At 39.4% G+C, this 21,459-nt stretch overlaps 1 protein-coding gene across 1 annotated transcript; it reads left to right on the top strand.

Annotated features, from left to right (window-relative positions):
- The first annotated feature begins 10,034 nt into the window (after positions 1 to 10,034).
- LOC110067208 (uncharacterized) lies at positions 10,035 to 21,255 on the top strand. The gene is made up of 12 exons (XM_089275057.1): positions 10,035 to 10,192; positions 11,976 to 12,038; positions 12,123 to 12,332; positions 13,228 to 13,339; positions 13,910 to 14,091; positions 14,274 to 15,197; positions 15,914 to 16,186; positions 16,838 to 17,269; positions 17,802 to 18,071; positions 18,376 to 18,786; positions 19,272 to 19,340; positions 19,919 to 21,255. The coding sequence occupies exons 1-12, from the start codon at positions 10,117 to 10,119 to the stop codon at positions 19,987 to 19,989; spliced, it is 3,093 nt and encodes a 1,030-aa protein (XP_089131183.1). The 5' UTR covers positions 10,035 to 10,116; the 3' UTR covers positions 19,990 to 21,255.
- The last annotated feature ends 204 nt before the right edge of the window (positions 21,256 to 21,459 follow it).

The raw sequence follows: 21,459 nt of genomic DNA, 5'->3' as shown, positions 1-21,459 counted from the left end.
TTACTTCTTTGATGTTTACCGGCCTTCGTAACTATTTCTCTCTATTAACTATGCCCCAACCAACTCACGAACCTTTGTTTCCGCGTTCTTAAGGTTGGGTCTTAAGTTTAATTTACAAATATCTTTACAACTAATGCTAATTGCCTTAAGTTTGTCTCGGGAAAATATTAGCCCTGTTTTTAGTTGATATTTAATAGTTGTTGTTTGGTCTGTTGAGAACGGTCCAGGATGACACAACAGAAGAGTGCTAACATATCTCCTGGTACTTTTCTGTTCCTCGCAGGTGATCTTTTGTTTGCTTTAAGGCCATCCCTCATGACCAGAGATCCTATTAGTATTTATTGCTCCTTTACTCAGAGCCACAACTGAGATGATGCGATAGGCCACGCTCTATTTTGAAGTGTTTGCTTTTGTGTTAAAAGCTGTTTGGCGTAGCTTTGATCTTAAACTCTTAAGACTTCAACCCACTGACTTGAAACTTGTAAGGTAAGTAAACCTCATTTCAACTGCGACCTTTGCAGCGCATTTCGGGTTAGTGGAAGTCAGTCTGTATCAATATTTATTGCAGAAAATGACCTTTCGCAATGTGCCCGCTTTGCACACGTTCCTTCACAACTGAGACACAATTGAGATGATGCAATCGGCCACGGTTTATTTTAAAGTGCGTGGTTTTGTGTTAATAGTTGCCTCGCATAGCCATGATTTTAAAATCAAGACTACAAACTTGGAAGGTAAGCAAAACTCTTATCATTAATGACCTTTGCAGCGCACGTCAGGTCAGTGGAAGTCAGTCTGTGAAACGTTTTCCAATTTTTTGCCATGAGGTTTGAGTGAGAGGTTACGAATTAAATCATTAAACAGCTGTTATTTTACTACAGGAAATGCCCCTCACGAACCATCTGGTAATGCTCAAGCTATTCTCGCCTCTAACCTATCCACTCAGTATCGTTCTTCGTCTTCGCATCCACATATATTTCTAAAGTCACACCTTCCTCTTCCTCCTCCTTCTCCTCCTCCTCTTCCTCCGCCTCCACTCCCCCCACTTTCTGCTTCTCCACTAATGCCTCCCCCCTCCTATTGCACCATCGCCCTCTCCTCCGCCACCGCCTCCGCCTCCCCTCCCTCCCCTTTCTGCCCCTTCATCACTCCCACTCACTCCATCTCCCCCACCTATTCCACAACCACTTCCTCTTCCTCCTCCTCCCCCTCTCCTCCTCCTCCTCCTCCTCCTTCTACTAATCCACCTCCTCCACCTTTTCCAGGTTCGCCCCAATCACACGTAGAAGCACCACCACCAAGTTACTCAACCCCTACAATTGGTCCAGGCTCTCCACGGTAAGTCTAGTGAGAGATTAGAATCAACTTGTTTTTTCCATTTTAAACTTTAGTTTCTAGAGCAAGATAAGGGTTTGTAAAGGTCCAGTCTATAACAATAAGCAACTGCAATCCGACCTTATGCTCCGTTTTAAATTATCATTATTGAACTCTTGCGTCAAATCTTGTGTCGGTTAGATTTCTGAAATTATGAATGGTATGTTGCCGTTTGCACTGTTTTTAACAAGTTTGAATTCCATTATGAGAGACGAAGGATAAGGGAACAGAATGGTAGCTTCAATAATTTGTCAACAGACTGTTTGTTGCCTTCCATTTTCCCTTCCCCTTCACTCGCCCTCCTCCTCATTCATCTACGATCTCGCTGATCGCTCCTTTTAGATACCTTGAGAATGATAGAGGTTTATGTACTTCAAGAAATGTTAATTAGACGCGACAATTTGAATTACTTGAACGAATTTTTCTGAATCTCTTAACAGGGAACCTGAACTGAAAACCTTGTGGCCCTCGAATACTAGGAAGCTATTGAGAAAGATTCCTAGACCATAATATGGTGCCGGTCATCCTGGGAGAATTGTAGTCTGCAGTTAAAATCCGACTTAGTGACTTAAAGAACTGTCACCTACCGAACATTTTAACGCTTATCACTGCTTATTAATATTTAGACACTAATTTTCTGAAAGTTAAAAGATGAAGCTGTATTTGACTGTCAAGAGAAGCTTGAAACATTGAGTTACGTGCTGTAAAAAATTGAGCATTTGTCTCCTTAAGTTCACTCGGGAGTTAGAATAGCCCATTAAACAGTTGTGTGCTTAGTTATCTGGCCAATGAATACAAGCGAGGCTGGAGGTGACCTTGCTTTGATACAGACCTCTCTGCTTTTCTCATTTAAATGCTAACTAATTAACATAAGAATAACTTGATTTACACAACAAAAACAGTGAGGTCTGTATCAAAACATGGTCACCTCCAGCCTCGCTGCCATTCAAAGGCCAGGTCGCTGAACAGGCAACTGTAAAATGGTCTATTGGCTCTAGCGAAATATTTCGTGACAGGCCCAAATTAGCTGTCAGTTTTCAGTGGTGAGTCGTTTGTAAATTTTTAGTAAACAGCTCAATTACATTTCGTTATGGTAGTTATTCCGACCACCTATACCAGTAAGGAAAAAAATTACTTTGTTAATGTCATCCAATATGGCGATGATGATGTCACATGAAACTAAGATTAACAATGCTTCTATTTGAATTTTTTGTTATTTATCACGGTGTATCCAACCTGGGCTCATATCAATCTTCATTTACTTAAACAGCATCCAAACTGTAGTCGTCAATCTTTGTGAATTTTCTTAGAAATTATCAGAGAACATTTTGATGTGCCAATTATGTCATGTGACTTAATGTTTCTATGGCAACTGCATTTTCAAAGAGTGTTTTACACACTACAGTTTTTTTTTTAAATCTTTAAAATCCTTGAATAGCGGATCCAACACGGTGGTTATTTCGAAATATGTGACGTCATTTTGGCGCATTGTGGCGTCATAACTGACACGTGGTTATCACTACTATAAACAGTTCAGTTCGGATACTGTACTTAACATATGAGTTTGATTGCTATCAAGGCCACTCATTTGAAGATACATAAGGAGCGCAAATACCCCTCCCCGCAGGCTCATAAATGAAAGACAGGCTAAATTGGGTTAAACTCCTTCCACTTCCTTCACGCACTAGCAGCCGGCTTGCTAATTATGTGAGTAATGTGCTTTTACTTATCAAAAAGTATGGCAGGAGAGAAATTTAGTCCTTTGCTCAAGGTCGACAGTCTTGGGCCTATCCGATTGACAGTGGAATTGTGTTCTTAGGCAATGCCTCGCTCGAATCCGATAGCTCAGGTGGAGCTATTTTACTTATATACCCAGAAACCAAACTGATTTGAGAACCGATACTGTCTCCGACGTGCCTTAGGATCCTTCTAAGCCTAAGGATTGCAGAAGGATAACAAACTTTGAAATGTTTTTTTCATATATGCACAGTTAAAAAAATCAAGCCTATCCTGCCACGGGTATTTTATGTATTCGGCTTCACACATAGTCGGGCGCCGCCTTCACAAAAAATTAACAGAGAGAGAAAGAAATAGAGTGGATTTGAACGGCCAGAGCTTATTTTAAAATGGGCAGAATTGCAGCTCTGACTGTATATACCAAAACAGCAATACCATCAATCAATTTTAGAACAAATAAAAAGGGTTTTTGTTTTGAAAAACCGTAAAATAAAAATATTCGCTACACAAGAGGGCAAAATGGTAACTTAAGTTGAATCTCAAGAGGCTGGTTAACCTTTCAATGTCGCACTTCGAGTTGCCAAGGGCAACCGTCTGCGGATTATAGTATACAAATCTAAACACCCTGGCATCAACGACTGGTCCAGATTCCCCGCAGAGTTTCTAAATGAATTAGGGTGAAATTTTCACTGGTATTCAAATGTTTTTTCGATTTCGTTAAAATCCTTGCCGGTTTTTATTTTCCTCCTTCTTATCGTGAGAAAAAGAAGACCTGTACAAACTACGGCCTAGAGTCTGTAATTTTGCCTCAATGAAACTTAGAAGGCTAAAGGATTGAAGGGGGAGGACTACACGTGGGCGGAGACAACATTTTGTCAAGCAGATATGACCAAGAAGCCTAACACCTCTATTTACAACTGAAAAAGCAAGCTGCCTTTCCAGATCGATCACCCAAATTTGAAAATTATAGTAATTCAACATCATCCTATTCAATATTCGTATATTTATTTCCCAGGCCAGGCCTTCCTCTTAGATGATTTTGAATTTTTGCTATATTTGGGCAATCACATCTCAAGTCGTATTGCCTGACTCTTGAGTTCAATTTCCGCTGTATTCACTACAAATAACTTCACGACTGATGCTTATTGCCTTTGTCTCGGGGAAATATTGGCCCAGTTTTTAGTTGATATTTAACAGTTTAATTGTTCTGTCACTTGTTTCGTTAAGAACGTTACAGACCAACACAAAAGAAGAGCGCTTAAGCATCTCATGGTACTTTTCTGTTCGTCACAGATGGCCTGTTGTTTGTTTTAAGGCCATCCATCAGAGACTAAACGCGTATTAATATTTATGGCGGAAAATGACCTTTCGCAGGGTGCCTGCTTTGCACTCGCGCTTTCACAAGAGACACAATTGAGATGATTCGATCGGCCACGTTTTATTTTGAAGTGTGTGCGTTTGTGTTAATAGCTGTTTCGCATAGCTATGAACTTAAAAGCAAGACTCTAAACTTGCAAGGTAAGCAAAATTCTTATCAATTGTGACCTTTGTAGCACATGCCAGGTCAGTGGAAGTCAGTCTGTGTAACCAGCAGGGTTGCCAACTTCATATAACGGTCCATTTTAACTAAAACCACAGTTTCTAAATACAATTTCTATTAAAGCATGTAGTTTGAAAATACTGTGGTTGTTAATAATCTGGAATTGATGTCCAGTATTGTACCGGCTTCAACTTATGGTGCGTTTTTAACTGCAAGATAAATAGGATAAATCGAGTTTGTTCTACTCAACTATACACTATTTCTTGGTTCACTACCACTATAAACTGAACGTTTCCTGACGCGGAAACTGAATACTGAGCATGTAAAGCTTCAGTACAAGACGAATGATGTACATTTGACAAGAAACAGTCAAACTATAACGTGAATAAGTAACGCAAATCGTCTCTATCTCTACGAATTAAATTTATTGCGCCCACAGACTCAATGGCACTAGTATGGCAAAGACAATTATAATTGCTTAACTTTATGAAAATTCACTCAGTAAAAGAAAAATATCCCCTGAGTTGATCTGAACAAGGCTGTTCAACTCAGATGGAATTGATAGAGCAACTATTTATGGCTTCCGGCTTGGTTGCTTAGTGAAGTGAAGAGCTACGTTACGTTCAGTACGCATGTGAAGTGGAGCATGTGATAGGGTAATAAACCACACTTTTATTAACCTCCTTAGGGAGCGTATTTGAAGTATTTATCAATAAAAACGTAAATAAACACTAATGTAGTTACAGTCAACATTGCCTAGGTTAAGCAGTTGGATTTCAGGTTAATTTTAACTTTTTCGGTGAGCTCAGTGGAATGCGATTCAAAGAAAACCCAAACCCTTTTTGACCAGAAAATTAGAATTAAAAGATTTAAGCCTTAAAAGGCGAGTCATCTATTAGGGCTTTCAAGGCTCATATCATATAAGCTCTGAAATGCTTACAGCTTTAACTTTGTGCATCCACGCAGAAAAGGATGGCCATAATGTCATTCGTCGCAAACGAGCCTTTGGTAGCAGCGCTCCACCGTGCAGCAGTAAGTATATATCGTGGTTTTTACTTTTTCGTCCTCAGGTTTTGTTTCAGGAGTGAACATCTATAATCAAAGGGTAAAAGCTAGCTTTAACGGAACATTTGCTAGAGTTGCTTTTGTATGAACAAGGAAGCTATAGTATGAATATATTTGATTCCTTGATTTCCAGTACGAAGAAGCGACTGCATGCAGACAGACCGTGACAAGTTCAGTCTGGAGACGATGATCTACGTCTCTTGGTACAGAATAGTAAATTTGTGACTACAATGCTTTTTTAGCAGCTTGCTTTGACCTTTTTGAAGACTATTTCTGTAAACTATTCTCCTCCCTTTTTTAAATGATGACTGTTACAAGACAGATTATCAATTAACAATCCCTAGGTATTACTTATCGCACTGATTAATGTTACGTTGCGATCGGTTTTCCTTGTTCAAGACTTCACGCAAAACATCGTCTGACACTCAGATTTTTCTTCTCTCTGTCAATTGCAGTCAGACTACCAATAAGTCGATATAAAAAGCAAACAAAACGGGGATCATTGGGCTCTTATCCGAGGACGGTGTGTTAAATAGAACAGTTTCTATAAAAAGCAGGTCATTTTAATCCCACGTGGATTACTTTGGGTTCAGGTAAAAAGAATGATAAGGTACAACTCTGACCAAGGCTTCTGCGTTAAGCTCACTTCTTGTGACGGTTCAGCCAAGGATGAGATGGAATAAAGCTTCTTAAGTACGTGAGGAACAGCTTAAAATGGATGATCATGAAACAAGAAGCATTCGCCACAACTGAAGGACCCTCTTCTGAGCAAGACGATGAAAACAGCCACAACTGTGTGTGCCACTCAGTGTTTCATCGCAAATGTAAACATTGTCGACCTTGTCGAATTTTACGGCCGTTTATGCTCGCTGCTTTACTGGAAATACTTTACAGAACAACTGGGGAAGTTAAAATCATTTCTATAGCAGCAGAAGGAACGTAAGTAACGGTGAGCCGTTGTCTCCTGTGTTAAACCGTTGACTTCCAAAGAATAACCATAGTTAACTATGGAATAACCTTGTGATTTGCATAAAATTGAACTCGCTTACATGCCGTAACATTTTATTTTACTGACGGGGAACATTTTAATTCCCAGATCTATACCTTTTCTGGTGAAAAAAGCAATAACCAAGGCTCCCTAGAATGTAGATATTTTGACCAAATGATATATACCAGAGGCCATTTATACTAGTCAGAGTTGGCCTTTATTTGTTCCTTGCCAAGAGACACAAATGGCGGCTGTACAAATACCCTTCGTTAAAAAGCTACAAACAGAACTTCAAGAAAATTATTACACGATGTAAGAATGAAAAAATATTTGTGCCAAGTTTCGTTTTCATAGGATTGTTTTTACAGCTCCGCTGTTTTCGTAAAGAAGAGTGAAATTTTGAACATTTTAAGCCGCAAAAACCGTCATTATATGCAAATTTCCAACTTTTTTAAATTTTGACCGTAATATAAATCGTGGAAGCTTTAAACTATTTTCCCTTGAATAAGTTCACCTAAAGGTATGTTTTGGCGAAATAAAAGAAAAATCGATTTTTCGTGACTGTCTTTCGATTCTCGACATTCTGAGAAAATCCCTCTTAAAACCTTGCTAAAAAAACATGTATAGAAGAGGTGTGAAAATATATTTTCAACCAAATTTGGCTAAGCATTGAAAAGTATACAATATCACGGATGTTCTGCTATTTTCCAAGTTTTAAGTTACACAATTCCAGTGTCAAGACTTTTTGATTCGTTTTTTCAGTCTGACCTTTTTCGTGTGAAATTCCAAATCACCAATATACCATTTACATTCAAACAAATAGGCTTACGAAAGTCTTTCCCCCATTCCCCCTGAGCCATGTTTGACATGCAACACCTTCCAAAGGGAAGAGGGATCTCAAAACTCGCCAAACATCATGGGCTGGAGAGAAGTTTTGTTTTTTTTTTCTTTCAATTAAGGCTGTGGGAAAGACTGTGTGGAATGGGAAATTTTTAGAAGGCGTCTTGTTCAACGTTGACCTTCGAAAAATAACTTTTTTCCTCACTAATTTTCACCATGAGCACTGTATGAAGTGATTTTTCTGGTATGTGCAGCAGCTGCACCGAGTCCGAAGTGTGTCTGCCTTCATGTCGTCACGATGCTGCAAACGAGGCTTGGACGAATGCTATGACGATGGTGATGAGTCACGTGGACGCAATAAAAGAAGACAACTCCTTCATTTTTGTACTGTGCGACGAAATTGTGAGATACTAAACAAAGGAATGCTGCAATGCTGAAGAGTATGCAAAAATGTTCTACACAAGAAAAGAAAAACAAACTGATTAACCTGTGCCGTTCACGGATGAAACAACGTTACAAGCAAGGAGCGTGTTTCAGCAGCTGACACAAGGAAAGAACGGTTTTCATTTTGCATTAACGTTTGACGAGTATCTGTACAATGCATCTATACAATGGTAGAACAGATGGAAGTGGAACAGGATGGACCGACAGAGACGATGTATGTGGAGAAGACACTACGAATAAAGAGACCGAAGGAATTGACTTGATCTGTTGTATTAGACTAGGGGAGACTAAGCTTAACTTTACTAAACTAGTTTAGACTAGTTTAGACGAGAGCAGAGCAGAGCACATTAGACTAAGCTAGACTAGACTAGGCAAGACTAGACTAGGCAAGACTAGACCAGGCAAGACTAGACCAGGCAAGACTAGACTAGGCAAGACTAGACCAGGCAAGACTAGACTAGGCAAGACTAGACTAGGCAAGACTAGACTAGGCAAGACTAGACCAGGCAAGACTAGACTAGGCAAGACTAGACTAGGCAAGACTATACTAGGCTAGGCAAGACTAGGCTAGGCAATACTAGACTAGACAAGACTAGACTCGATTAGGTTAGACTAGACTAGGCTAGGCTAGACTAGACGGCATTAAAATAAACCAGCCTAAATTAAACTAGACCAAACAAGAATGAAATAGAACAAAAAACAATGCACCAGAAAGGTCGATTTGATGAAATATTACTATCACTGGCCTTCTTAAAGTTATGGGGATGGGTGATATCCAGATCGATATAGGCTGAATAGATATGGACTAACTCTACATGTACATGAAACTCAATAACCCTTCAATATTAACAAACCATTTGGTAATCTTTGTTTTTAATTAATACAGTTTTGTTTTAAAAACTACACGGCAAATAATAGTTTTTAAAACTGTTCAGCAGAAGATTTTACAACCACCTTAAAATTATGAATCAAAATTTAGAGTTCTGGTCTGGGGCAGGTTTCTCGAAAGCACCGGAATCTTTTCGGGCCCGAAAAGCCATTTTTAGTTAATCGGTATTTTAAGACAGAGGGTGTATACCCTGAAATTTCTTGTATGAAGACAACCTATGTTCGCATTAAGAATATATGAATAAAACAGCTCTGTAGCCAAAGCCAAAGGGTTTGAGATTTTGCTACGGTCTTTCGGGTGCGAAAAATTCTGGGACCTTCGAGAAACGGTCCTCTGGTGAGTATTTAGGCGAATAAGTGTAGTGCGTCAGAAACGCTTTATTTTCCTATCATTTAGTTTACTTGTTTTTCTATTGATTATCCATTCATTTGTCCTTTGTCTTCAGTGACATCCTAGCTACTTAGATATTCGATTCATCAGTTAAAACATAATAGATTTTCACGTTGCAAATGGAGTTAGGTTGCTGACTAGATAAATATCGTTGAAGAAAAAACTAGGATAACGCAGCCCTTGCTAGACAGCATATCCAGAACATAAATAAAACTCAAGCAGGTTCTGAGAAAAATACCTCTGGTACTATAAAATATATATAAAATACCGACTAGACCCATGCGAAAATAAACCGGCACCCTGAGATCAACGGTCGCGCCTCACATATAAAATGGAAACAAAATAATACAAATGAGCCCGACGAGAAACCCCTCCCTAAAACGCTTCGGGGGAAAAAAGCAAAAACGCCAGTGTGCTAGAAACTTCTCAGTATCTAGACTCATAAGACGACGAAAAAACTTGAGACGGTGGATTTAATAACCGTTAACCTAAGTTTCATTTAAAACACATACCTCCATTACAAGGTTTCAATTCACCCGATTTGATTGCCCTGCGACCAGTTGGTTTCTCCTGGAGGACAAACCAAATGCTCGCAGGGTAGATACCATTGGTGTAAAAACAAACTAAATGTTTGGCTTCAAGGCACTTCAGGAAGTTTATTTTGTACTTTGAAAAAGGAATCAGCTCAAAATAGTTTTAGAACTACGTTACCAATTTTTCTGAAAAAAATCTCGTCTTGAAGCAGGTGGCCTATTTATCGTAAGCGAGAAAAGCGAATCCCCCAGCTACACTCTTTACTGCCTCAGACGTTTTTCTTTATTCCCAGTCACTTCCATGTGGTGACCACATGCGATGAAGTTTCGAGCAACCCTTGTTTACTTAAGAATATATATAGCTATTTTGGTGACTTCTTGTGATAAATTTGCAGGTAAGGTGCATCTGTTCTTAATACAGTGTTAAGAGATCCGCTTGAATTGCTGCTTATATAGTTTGTGACACACAAAACAATTTTTTTGTTTCAAGAACCCCATGGGTTTCTGGATCGCTGGGAACTTAAAAATACCCCCAAACCCACTTTGCTTGTACCTTAGACTGCGGCCTTTCAATTGCTTATCTAATAGGGCTAACTTCTATCGCATTTGTAACCGAACTCCTCGATACATCAAAATCTACATGGCTTGTAATTGAAAGAAGATATTTTTCTTTCTACAAGATTGCAGCCCTCTGTAATGGGAAGTGCCTTGAGATTAAGACTTAGCTTAAGTGTTAATACCCTACGTGTTTAACCTGTTTATCGTGCGATAGTCTCTCTTTCCCTCCCACATAACGTTAACCTGTTGTTAACCTCATTTGCAAGACAAATTTATGACTTTAACAGTGCTTTAGGGAATGACTAATTACTAACCAGGAAACTCTCAAATGGCTTTTTAATCGACCTCTTTGCTTTGCACAGATACATACAGCGTTATTTGCACAGATACATACAGCGTTATATTTGCAAAAGGTTTTTTTTACTCAGAAATTGACTTAAGCTCATAATCATTGTCTGAAGCCGTCTTCCCCATTCGTACCATCTAATGATTCTGTCCAGTCATTCAGTCGACGGACAGAGTCTTCCCAACCACCTCCTACTGCTTAGAGTATTTTATGAATCTGAGGTACATTTTCTTTCCAAAACATTACAAAGTATTAACAAACTAAAGCGTTTGTTGTTAAGAGGATCCAAGAAAAGAGTCTTTTAATCGAGGGCAAATTTCTTATTTGTCTCAAGAGCAAACACAAAGAAACACCAGCTTAGACATGTAGTCAGTTTATCCAAGCGTTTTGTGCCACCCGCTGCCAACTGCGCGAGAAAAGCTTGTTTATCTTTTCAAATGATTACCATAAATCCCCTTGACTTTTCGTCTCTTTTTTTCCAGAAAGCGCTATATATATGTTCATGTTTTTGTCCATAAACACATATCAAAAGCATCTAATGTTTCCCCTATATCAATTTTATTTCCCGCATGTCATGTCACCTCGGTATTTTTTTCACTTCTGGCAATGAACTTCGCTTAACTATTTATCTATTTAGCTAGAGATTGGCATGGTGCATAAATTTGTAAATAAACAAGACACTGTATTCACTGGGACGAAATTTGTCTTCTACACCACACAAACAGTTTACAAATTTGATTACTGAGTTATTAAAAAGCGCTAAACGCAAATCATGGGATTACCACTCGTTATATTGATCTTAACACAATTTGTCTTGGCTTCAAGCTGTGAAAGAGGCACCTAAATTTCCGAAGTGAACCCCATTTAAACATGCCATTTAGCGCGATAATTTAAACGTGCCGTTGCAAGAAAAAAGAAAAAAAAACCCGCATGAAAATAACAAGACTTCGAAGCATTTCTCCTTATAAACAGCACTGGCTTCTACATCTACCTGAGACAGGTTTGTTTGTTTGGTTGGTTTGTCTCTACACACGTACCTATGGTTAACAGCCGTTTTTCTTAAAAAAATGTAACTTAAACTCTCAATTAACTGAATCCTTATAGGTCTTTGCATTTAAATAGGCCACGAATATCTCATGTTCTGTAAGATCGGTTAGTTTGCATTCTAACGACAATAAGGATGTTCGAACTGATGTCCCATTAATGATAGAGAGCTTTTGCAAAATATACACGGCTGTCAATAAAACTTCTGATGTTTCTTGCTTTTTAACCAGGAGGTGACCATGGGTTGGTTAGGCGGAAAAGAACATTTGGCAGCACGGCGTCCCCGTGTAACAGTGAGTTAGTCACCTTTTTAAATCGGTAGCGAATATTCCATTTCATGTTAGCATCTCAGTCTGGTATTTTGTTCTTCCTTGTAGTGATCCACGGCGTTTACTTGGAGAGATGGGACAGAATAGATTACAAACGCGTTAAATTTCTGCTGGCGGATCCAAGATATCCAAACCTACCAAGTTTTGCAACTTGTGTTCCAACATTCGAACAGCCGTCACGGTGGACAAACTTCTTTGGTTCTCGCTTGAGGACGTATTTCGTTCCATTCCAGACAGGAAACCATTACTTCTTTCTTTGTAAGTTGCTACTTTTTTACGTGACAAAAGAGGTGGTGTCTGCCAGATAGCACACCATGGAGTAAAAGCACATTACCACACAGACACAACAATATATAACTGTAATTTTAATACGTTTCAATTAGGATTTTGTTTAAGATTGATCTGTAATTACTGACAAGTGATTAATACATAATGATGAGTGGTAAGTTCTATGAGGCGTTTTCAACTGAAGTCGCGGCAGCCATATCGGTGTTACCAGGCATTTCCGAGTTGTCCTTTGTCTCTGTGTCAAAACGAGTCTTCGTGCGAAACCATTGCCATGAAGATGCGTTTCATCAGTAAGTTATTTTCATGCAAGACAAACTCATTTTCACAAGAAAAGTTTTGCACGAGGACTCCCTTTCAAACAGAGGCAAAATTCACTCAGAAATGACCTATTCTGTGGGAGCTAAACTCATTTCTAATGTAAACACTTTCTTTTGTTCCAATAAATTTGCATGAGTCCTTGCCACGTGATTAAAAACGCTCTATATCAATATTCACCGATCTCGTATGGCTAGATGTAAATTTGGGTACCGGGTAAGTCCTAAGGTTTGGTGACATATAAGGCTGGTTCGTTCATGTCATCGGTATTTTGGCTCAACTGCTTCTTGCATAAATATGAAACATGGTTCGACCAAACTAGCCTGATATGCCGCCGTAGAAGTATGTCGGAAAAGCACGATTAGGTAAAAATGTTATCGGGATTCAGATGTGGCTGACGTAATTTGATGTTACATGTGATGATACTCTTCTTCCCAAACCGTCACAATTCCGCAGGCAGTAAAAATATATAAAACACGTTCATTCACTCTCCTACGAATTAGAGTAGATTTTAAGCAACTGACAGTTTGCTCGGCAATCTGTTTTTCAGCATCCGACGCTGGGAGTGAGCTGTTTATCAGCACCAATGAGAAACCTGACACAAAGACGTTGATTAGTTCTGTTGATGGTGGATTTACCACTTATCAGTATGAATATGATAGGTAACAACATCATTAAATTTTAGATTACATCATATTTTAAAAAAATAGAATATAAGAAATATTTTATGTATACTAAGCTAGTGAATAGCGCTTTTCGCATGCTACTGAAGCCAAGCGGCTTCCCGTTGAACTTAAGCTTGAAGCTTACTATTTTTCATAAAGCCGGCCACAAGAGTTATATATTAGCTATACAGATTTACCAGTATCTATATCTATAGCTGGCTTTTCTAATCGTACCACTTATTAAAACATAGAAAGATGCAACATGTACACTTCCTTCCTGAATCTTTAATGTGGCGGCCTCTTTCAAAAGCAAATTAGCATAAACCCCGAGCATAGCCTGCGAGCAGGATTATCGCGGTTGAAGAAAGAGGGAGAGCAAAGGGGAAAAAGAGCCTGCCCGCATAGCTTAGAGCTTTGAATCACTCCCCCTTTACTCTCCTTTCTTTCTCCAAGAAGAGCCTGCTAGCAGGCTAAATTTGTCTGTATTTCAGACACACACTCTTATTTCAGATGCACACTCGATCTTAGCCATTAGATACTTCCTAGTAATTTGAATTATTTATCTAGATTCTCGAATCAAAAATCTCTCCCGGTTTACCTGAGGAAGGGTAAATATTACTACATGGAGGCTATCATGAAAGACGATCATCAGAATGATCACCTGGAAGCTGCAGTACAGACACCAGACGGGACATTTTACAAAGTGATACCATCAAAGTTCCTTTGGACATCACTGCCGCCTCCTCCCGGTAGGTACAATTTGATCTTTCTTTATTTTATGGAAAGGTGTTTTTCAATAGCTAACACCTCAAGCGCTGTGTTTGGAGGACGGGAGGATAGGAGCTGTAATTTGATAGATAGGGATCTCAAAAACTAAATCATAAAAGTTAACAAACTGAGTTGACAAAACCTTTCTTATCTTTATTCCTAGAGAAAAATGCTACTTACCAAGCTATTTTAATCAAAGTAGCAGCACGAGCCGGCGCAAGAGCCGGTTTAGCATTTGGAACAAAGTGGGCGATGCGTAGTGGAGCAAAAGCAGGAGCAAAGGCTGGTGCCTTGGCAGGAATGGAGACTGGAACATCGGCAGGAGCGAGTGCTGGTGAAAAAGCAGCCATTGAAATGACCACAAAGACAATCGAAAAAGGACTAAATAGCTATTATGGAAGGGATTCGCACCAATTCAAAATCACTATACAAAACGGAAACGTGGTCTCCGTTAAGGGTCCTGTCTCAGGAGGTGGTGGGGGTGGGGGTGGGGGCGGTGGAGGTGGTGGTGGTGGGGGTGGAGGTGGTGGGGGTGTTGGAGTTACTGGAGGTGCAGCGGGTGCAAGAGGCACATGGGGTGGAGCTGGTGGTACGGGTGGTGGTGGAGGCGTAGGAGGAGCAGGAGGAGAAGGAGGAGAAGGTGTTGGCGGTGGTGCTGGTGCTGGTGCTGGTGCTGGTGCTGGTGCTGGTGCTGGTGCTGGTGCTGGTGCTGGTGCTGGTGCTGGTGCTGGTGCTGGTGCTGGTGCTGGTGCTGGTGCTGGTGCTGGTGCTGGTGCTGGTGCTGGTGCTGGTGTTAGTGCTGGTGGTGGAGCAACAACTGGTAGTGGGGTTTCTGGAGGGGCGGGGGTTACAGCAGCGGGATCTTCATCTGGGGTAGTGACTGGAGCCTCTGTAACTGCAGCAGGATCGCAAGTAACTTCTAGCGGGGGGACTGAATCAACTGGTGCGACTAGTGGCGGCAATGAAGGCGCTCCTCAAACGATAGCATCTTCTGTTCAAGAAAAAGTTACGTACATGTTAAAGCCTGGTGAGGATGCTCAAACTATGGCCAGGAAGCTAGTATGGAGACAAGGAGGCGCAAGCAAGCGTGAGTTGATAACGGCTTTTTTGAATGCCTAGTTTGTAGCCCCATACGTATTGACCTATCTACCAACAATGACTTGACCGAAGCTTTGAAATATTCAAACCACTTTCAAATTTCGTTAGCCAACAAAGATATTTTAAAATGCACCGACAGTAGAGGACGCGTTTTGGTAAAAAATGCATTAAAAGTGAGGCAGCTGACGTAACCATGTTTTAAGCAATGAATTTGAAGCATGCTCTTTTACCCGAATAGAGTGCAAACATACAGTATAAAAGCACAGTTTTTCTCTCTACGGAGGAATGTTTTAGACTTAAGTGTAAATTTTATTGTAACTTATCACTATGGCCAAAACGCATGATAGAAACGTGATGATTAAACAACTAAAGATATTTATTCATCAATGAATCTAGTGTAATCTTCGTACATAAGATAAGTTATGTAGTGCCAAAAGTAAAATTTAGTCATAGTTAAATTAAATAAATGCTTACATATTCCAGATTTGGACTTTGAGGAAACTCAGAGAAAAGGGATTTTTGATAATGAGAAACGTTTTTCGTAATTGCGCCGTTTAGTATGTTAGTATAAGGAACCAATATCGGTACAAAAATACGTTATAGAAAATTAATTTAAAATAGTTGTAAGAAATGCAAGAAAAAAATTCAAATGGTATAAATATATATCTAATATTTCTTTCTCGTGTATTTTTTTTTTTTTATAAGTTGTACAAGATGGATTGTACACTGTCCATTCCTGGGACGTTCCGTATCCGCAGGAGAATGGCTCCCTTAACTTCTGTTGGAGATCCTTTAATGGCAAGGTAGCTCTGCGACCGTTTTGTCAAGTATTCAAAGTTCGAATGCCTGCACTATACAAAAAGATTAAACCAGGGAAAGAGAGTGCTTCTTTTGAGTCAGTTTGCCTACCGGGATATTTCATGAGACAGAAGAACTATAACTTCATTCTCCAGAAAAGGGATGGATCCGAACTGTTTGGTACGTGTTAGTGATCGCTTTTAAATCTAAGATCCATTTGCTTTCTACTCCTGACAAATAGCACCAATATCAAATCAGATACTAGGATGATTAAATAAATATCATGGTAAGTACGCCTGCAGTTTAATATTAATTTGAAACCTTAACTGCAGAGTGCCTAAAACCAACAACAACAAAAACAGCTCGTGTAACATAACAATTAAGTGGCTGTTTTATCAACAACTAGACTGAGAAATCGAGTTTCTAATAAGGAAACAGTCAACAACGCACTACAGTGTTGAGCAGACAATACTATTTTTCAATTGAGTGTCTTATAACTAAAACGACCCAAAACCAAAGCAATCACTCTAGCCAACCACAAAGGACACAGACAATACAGTGAACCAATCAAAACTCGAAGCAATTACATGTAGCTGACGCAAAGCGCGGGAAAACGAGTGCGAGTGCGTTACAATTGGTTTTGGTTTTACTTCTGATTGGATGAAAAAGTGGCGCGAGTTTTTTAAGTAAAACCAGTTAATTTTCGACACTCGAATGAAAACCGCTATATGATCGCTTGGTAGATACTGTCTAATTATTGTTCTATAATAATAATAATAATAATAACAATAATAAGACATGAGTTTAATTTATATATCTCTTCCTTGACAGATAAAGAGAGTTCTTTCAAAGTCTATAACGTGATGAAATACAGTAGAAATTTGATGCTAAAATCAATGCACTCGGATTGGTTCATTTGTCAAAGTAAGGATAAGAAGCTTCATGGTTCCACGCTCATTCAGCTGGACTTTTACAACGGTGATCCAGATGTCCTTGAGCGGTGTACATTTTCGTTCATGCCAATATCGCAGAACCAAAACAAATATATGAATTGCAGAAACGTTGCTGGACCAGTTGTACATCCCGCCATCAGTGGGCAGCCACTTCCTCATCCCCAACACTTAGTTCCGGAGATACCACCTGTTCCTGCTCAGCCTTCCTGTATACCCGTATGTCCCGCTGCAGAAACTGCGCGGGGAGCACCAACATCTGGATCCACAGTCCCAGGATTTCCTTTGGAGCCTTCAATCACAAGTTCTAAAAGTATAGTCATTATATTGGGTGTATCTTATCTAGAATGAAAATAAACGTCTCAAACCGAATAGGTATAAAATCAAGCACAGCAGGATAAACTCTAGACTTGCACATATTTTGTGACACATTAGCACATGTAAAATCATCAAAAGTGTGTTTCTTGTCAATTTTTTTCCGCCTTGACTTAACGGACGGTAAACAATGGAGAACATTTTTATCTATTCTTATATTTTGCCAGTTTATTTCTGGAGGTGACTACTGTCTTTTCACGTTTAGCATGCAAATGTTACAACAATTTCACTTTTACAGATCGTAAAATTCTGAATGAATCTTCTTTGGTTGGAATAATTGATCCTTCTTTGTTCGTAGGACTTCGTTGGAACCCGGCTATGGAAGGAAAATACTTATTGTACACTCTCGTTTAAGACCAGCAAAACTCAAATCAATTAAATCAATTTATTAATCAACAGGCCGGCGAAAAATGTTACTGGGTAAGATATGACCGAATTGTTTAGTGAAATTCAGTTCTTGTCTATTTTAGAGACGTGCGTCGCCTTGAACTTCATTAACAACTTTAGAGCACCATTTAAGCTCTACTCCTCTCTCAAGCACGAGGCATATCTTGTCTCTGGTTCTGGCTTTAAACTTAAACTCATCATAGACCGGCCTGAACTGCATAGTCACGTGATATTCAAAGCCGAGGATCCACTTGGCAAGCGTAAAATCTTCCTGAATGGACAACCAAGTACTTCAGAGGTAGCAGTTGTTGGTTGTCCAGAATTTGTTAACGTGTTTGTAACACCAGAGCAAGGTGAGACAGAAAGCGTTACAATGTTAACTAAATTTTAAACAGCTTATTATGATTAGTGATTGATTATCGAATGTGACTTAAGTTAACGGGAAGACGGTAAGCATAAACTACTCTTGAATGGAAAACCAAGAATATCTGGGGCAGTGATTATTTTTTGGATGCTCAGTGTTCTGGGATGTGTCAGTGACTTCTGAGAAAAGTATCATGAAACATTTTCCATTATCTTTCTTGAAGGAAATAAAAAAGTGTAGGTGTAGCTGAGACGATAAAAATTTAGTTTAAAACAATTGATTTATTACTGCAGGTAATGCTCCTTCCGAACCATCTGGCAATTTTCAAGTTTTCCCACACAGTGTCCACGCCTCCACTAACCTATCCACTCCCAATCCTTCTTCGTCTTTGCAACCTCCTATATTTCTAAAGCCTCCCTTTCCTTCTCCCCGTTCTCCTCCTCCTCCTGCTCCTCCTTCTCCTCCGCCGCCTCATCCTCCTCTTTCTCCTTCTCCACCACCACCCTCTCCTTCTCTAGCACCACCTCCTCCTTCTCCAGCACAACCTCCTCCTCCTCTTCCTCCTCCTCCTCCTCGTCCAAATGCGCCTCCTCCACCTCTTCCACTTTCACCTCCATCACAAGCGGCAGCACCACCAAGTTATTCACCCCCTACAGTTGGTCCAGGTTCTCCAGTTTCAGCTCCAGGAGTATCATCTAAAGGCGGTGAGTCTGGTGGGAGATTAGGGTCATTATATGCCTTAGTTTATTGAGTAAGATGAGGTTTTATAAAGAGCCAGACGATAACAATAGGCAGCTGCAATCCTGTATGGTCCGTATTTAAATTAACGTTATTGACTTCTTGCCATCGGTAACTGGCCTTGCTTAAATTTTTTTTTCTTGACATTCTGCATAGTATATTGTCGTTCGTACGGTTTTTAACACGTTTGGCTTTAATCCTGAAAGACGAACGATAAGGGAACAGGATAACAGGATAACAGCTTCAATAAGTTGGCACCAGGCTACCACAGTGTTACCTTCCACTTTCCCTTCCCCGTCCCACCCTCTTTTCACTAGGCTTCCTTCTCATTCAATTCACCCACGATTTCGATCGCTCCTTTTAGATATCTTGAGAGTGACAGAGGTTAATTTCTCCAATAAAACAATAATACAGGCGATAATTTGATCAATTTCCCTGTATCTCTTGATAGGGAAAGGCTATGGATCAATTCACTATCACTATCATTTGTATTCTGACAAGAGGCCACATGTAACTCCCGGTAAGCAAGCCACGCAAATTCCTTTTAATTGCTTTATAGTAATGGCTCGTTATCTGAAACTATCAGGAAAATTCATATCATTATGTAAGATTGAAAGATGCCATTTATCGTTCCCTTTTGAATGGCTGATCCCGAATACAGACTGGCAAGTAAACTTCATCGTGCGAGGGTGACACGTGAGGGCAATAAACCTGAATATCTCGTGGTCCCTATTAACATCCCTACATCACAATATAGTTTCATCCTAAGAGGAGTGCGAGAACTAGATTCAGCACTTAAGAAGCTTGGTTAGGCTTCAAAAGAACTGTTATCTACCGATCATTCTGGTACTTAAATTATTTCTAAAAGTCAAAAGATAAAGCTTAACTTAACTGAAAAGAGACGTTTGTGGCATTGAATTACGAGCTGTGGGAAACTTAGAATTTGTCGTCACTTGTTCGTCCGCGAGTTAAAAATGTTTACTAAAAAGTCATTTGTTTCAAGTACTTTAATACTGCTAGAAAATAGCTTGGTTGTTAGTTTCCAGTGGAGGTTCGTGTACATTTTCAGTAAATCTCAATTACATTTCGTGATTGTAGTGTGTCCAACCAGCTGTACCAATTCAGGATACAGGTGCCCCCTTCAATGTCCGTCTCAGTGTTGTGAGTAGGGTGTCGTGATTGCCTTGACCACGGAGAAGTAAACACGGCCATAAAGGAGACAGCAGCTTCAGCTCAAAAGGAACACAGGAAAGCATCACTTTTCTCCCCATGCACTCTTCCGCAGTACCTCATGATGAAAATATAGCTGAATCCTACCGACAAATTGCAAACCCCACGATATGAATCTAGGTTGACTCATTGAAGTGAAAAGGCGATCGCCTTTGCCAATTTATGAAACGCAGTTTTAAGCTGTATTTGGTTCGTTTATCTATCAGCTGGGTCCTCGTTGTTGGCATCGCTTATAATGACAGCGCATGCGTTTTCGTATGTATATTTTCTTGTTTATTAGAATAGTCCTTTTTCGCTTGGGGCGGTTTGTTTTCCCATTACAGACCACGTGATATTCTCCAGAGATTTGTTCTTTTATCCTTCTAAAAATTATTTATTCATATGCACGCGACTATTTGAAAATTTGAATGGAAGAATTCTCCAGAGTATCATCACATGGTCTGAAATGGGGCAACAAACCGCCCAGTCGAAAAAGGTCTATTAGGAAAGTTTCCACTTAAAAAAATAATATACTGTAATGTTATAATGAACTTGAGCTTAAAGATTTGTTTTATGTTATTGTAAAAATAGGCTTAGAATAAGTGATGTAATAAGTGTTGTAAGTGTAAGAAATGATTATTAAAATAATAATAGTAATAATAGTAATAATAATAATAATAAAAATCATAATAATAATGATAATGAGCTTGAGGGTGTTTTACTTTGGACATTTTAATGATCTAGTTACGGGTAATTTGTTTTTCTATCATATATTATAAAACTTATCACTTTCACGATTCTCAAACTCGTTCCTCAAGTCTTCGTTCCTTACTACGCAAACTTGACAAAACGAGCGTCTCTCGAGAGTTCCGTTACATACTTCATGACATTTTAATGATTTAAAAGCAGTGAAAATGAGCGACTGACTCGTTCGACATCAGTTGTCAGCTAGGCGTGCGCAGTTCAACCGGAGGTTTAAATATAAACTTTCCAGGGTACGTCGTTTGCTTCCTGACCGCTGGTAAGGAGGAACGAAGACTGCGATCTTGAATGAAGTTTATTTATCTATTTAATTTAGTGCTGACTTTACTTTACTTTCATCACCATCTTATGTACAAAGTGCCAAGCATACGTGTTTCATTTTACTTTTTATAGTGACCTGTTTTTTTAACTGAACTAGTTTACTCTGAGTGTACGCTATTAAAACATCTTCTTGCTACTCTGAACTAGAAGTATACGATTGGTTCCTTGTTGCCTTTAACTCGAAAGGAGACAGCTCTTAGAATTTTGCTGCAAGAGATTTACAAGATTAAGTACTGGGCACAATTCAATCTTCTCTTACTTAAACAGCATCCAAACTGTAGTCGTCAAACTTATTATCAGAGAACGTTTTGATGTGTCAATTATTTTATCATGTGACTTAACGTTTC

The sequence above is a fragment of the Orbicella faveolata genome, unplaced genomic scaffold, assembly GCF_042242905.1.
Source record: "Orbicella faveolata isolate gen_17 unplaced genomic scaffold, um_ofav_v1 contig_36, whole genome shotgun sequence".
NCBI lineage: Eukaryota > Metazoa > Cnidaria > Anthozoa > Scleractinia > Merulinidae > Orbicella > Orbicella faveolata.
Note: the sequence above shows the minus strand (reverse complement) of the source record. Positions and strands in the feature narration are given on the sequence as shown.